Consider the following 2,178-nt stretch of genomic DNA (forward strand, 5'->3'; position numbering starts at 1 on the left):
TCCTGCTTCCAGGTTCCTGCCCTGAGTTCCTACCTTGGGCTCCCTAATGAACTGTGACCTGGGAGATGTAAGACAAATAAACCCTTTCCTCCCCAATTTGGTAGTGGTCAGTGTTCTCTCACAGCAATGGAGAAAGAAACTAGGACAGTTCTTAATAGGAGATTTAGCCTAAGTTATCAAGAGTGCTATTGATGGGAGCTGGAGAGATGGCTCAGTGGTTAAGAACACTGGCTGCTTTTGCAGAGGACCCAGGTTCAGTTCCTAGCAGCTAACAATTACCTATAGTTCCAGTTCTGATTCAATAAACACCCTCTTCTGGCCTCCATGGGCACTGCACACATGTGGTGTACGTGCGCACATGCAGGCAAACACTCGTACACAAAAATTAACAATAAATAAATCTAAAAAGAATTAAGACAAAATAAGAAAGTGTGTTCTCTAATGCAATGGTGTCCCTGGTCCTTCCTCATCCCAGACAAGAAAGCACTTCATTCTGTATTTGGAGATGGACACAACAGCACCCACATGGCAGCTCCTAACCATTTGTAACTTCAGTTCCAAGTGATTCAATAAACACCTTCTTCTGGCCTCCATGGGCACTGCACACATGTGGTGTACGTGCACACATGCAGGCAAACACTCGTACACAAAAATTAACAATAAATAAATCTAAAAAGAATTAAGACAAAATAAGAAAGTGTGTTCTCTAATGCAATGGTGTCCCTGGTCCTTCCTCATCCCAGACAAGAAAGCACTTCATTCTGTATTTGGAGATGGACACAACCTACCACCAACTATCAATTGCCAAAAGGTCCTCAGCTAGGGTTGGGTCTTCTGAACAACCTCCAATTTCTTTCAGGTGTATCACATTATATGAAGATGTGCACCTCCTTCCCCCTTACTTTCCCCACTTTCCCCCACTGTCCCATCCTGCTATTCTAAGAAGGATTTTTTTAAAGATGTATTGAGAGAGAGAGAGAGAGAGAGAGAGAGAGAGAGAGAGAGAGAGATGCATATATATGCATGCCATGTGTGGGGTTGCCCATGGAGGTCAGAAGAGCATGTCAGATTCCCTGGACCTGGAGTTACAGGAGGTTGTGAGCTGTCCAACATGGGTGCTGGGAACCAACCTGGGTCCTCTGGAAGAGTAACAAACACTCTTAACCACTGAGCCATCTCTCCAGTCCCAGAGCATTTTCAGACTAACAAGTGGGAAATGCCATTAATGCTTTTCAAGGCCCACCAAAAACTGATACAGGGGCCAAATGAATGGCTCAGTAGTGGGCAAAGTGCTTGGTATAGAAGCCTGAGAACCCAGTTTAGATGCTCAACACCTATGTAAAATGTTGGGCTTGGTGGCACATGCCTGTAATCCTAGCTCCAAGAAGATAAATACAGACAGATCCCTGGAACTCTTGAACCTGACAATCGAAGCTGAAACACTGAGCACCAGGTTTAGTGAAAGACTACCCCAAAAAATAAAGTGGAGAGGGATTGAAGAAGACACCTAGCATTGACTTTTGTCCTCCACGCGCATGTACAGGAAAACACATTCATGTACCACACATGCACACACAAAAGGAAAAGTGAAATAATACTCTAGTGATGTGAGCAGGCAGTGAAGAATTAATCCGGCACTGTAAACTCAGGTCGCACGTGTGCACCCTGGTGCTTTAAAACACACCTATCTGCGATCACCCTGTTGCACTCATGTCTGAACAGCGACAAGAGGACAGGGATCGTGTCACACTCCTCAGACTTTATGGTTAACATTCCTTGCCAAATTCTGGAAAGATCTCGAAGGTTGAAGATGTAATGGAATTTAGAGGGTGTGGGCAGCATCTTCACCTAGAGATGAAAAAAAAAAAGTTAATACTCCCAAATTCTCCGAAAAAACTAAAAGTTCAAAGTCTTTAGGAATACTCTAGTACACATATCCCATTTTAAAGTCTGGTGAGCAAATAGGTCAAGATTAAGACCGTATTACAATGGATTCAAGAATAATGCACAAGAGATGGATTCCAACCCCTGTCCTACCACCATCAGTCAGCTTCAAGCAAGTGCCTTTCCATGAATTCTCAAGAACAATGTGAACTGTGAGAAAAATCAGGTCTAATCACAGCTAACCTTACTAGTGGGCAGGGATGGGAGGGAGGGAGGGAGGGAAGGAGGGGGGAG

General features: G+C 44.2%; 1 protein-coding gene across 1 annotated transcript in view; it reads right to left on the reverse strand.

The window, feature by feature from the left end:
• The window catches only part of Dnah8 (dynein axonemal heavy chain 8), a 308,707-nt gene that overhangs the window by 134,436 nt on the left and 172,093 nt on the right, over positions 1-2,178 (reverse strand). Inside the window, exon 57 of the mRNA XM_008840196.1 lies at positions 1,657-1,848. Coding sequence (XP_008838418.1) covers positions 1,657-1,848 — 192 coding nt within the window. The remainder of the gene's footprint in view (positions 1-1,656; positions 1,849-2,178) is intronic.

This window comes from Nannospalax galili, unplaced genomic scaffold (genome assembly GCF_000622305.1).
Source record: "Nannospalax galili isolate Female #2095 unplaced genomic scaffold, S.galili_v1.0 scaffold538, whole genome shotgun sequence".
In the NCBI taxonomy this organism is placed as follows: Eukaryota; Metazoa; Chordata; class Mammalia; order Rodentia; family Spalacidae; genus Nannospalax; species Nannospalax galili.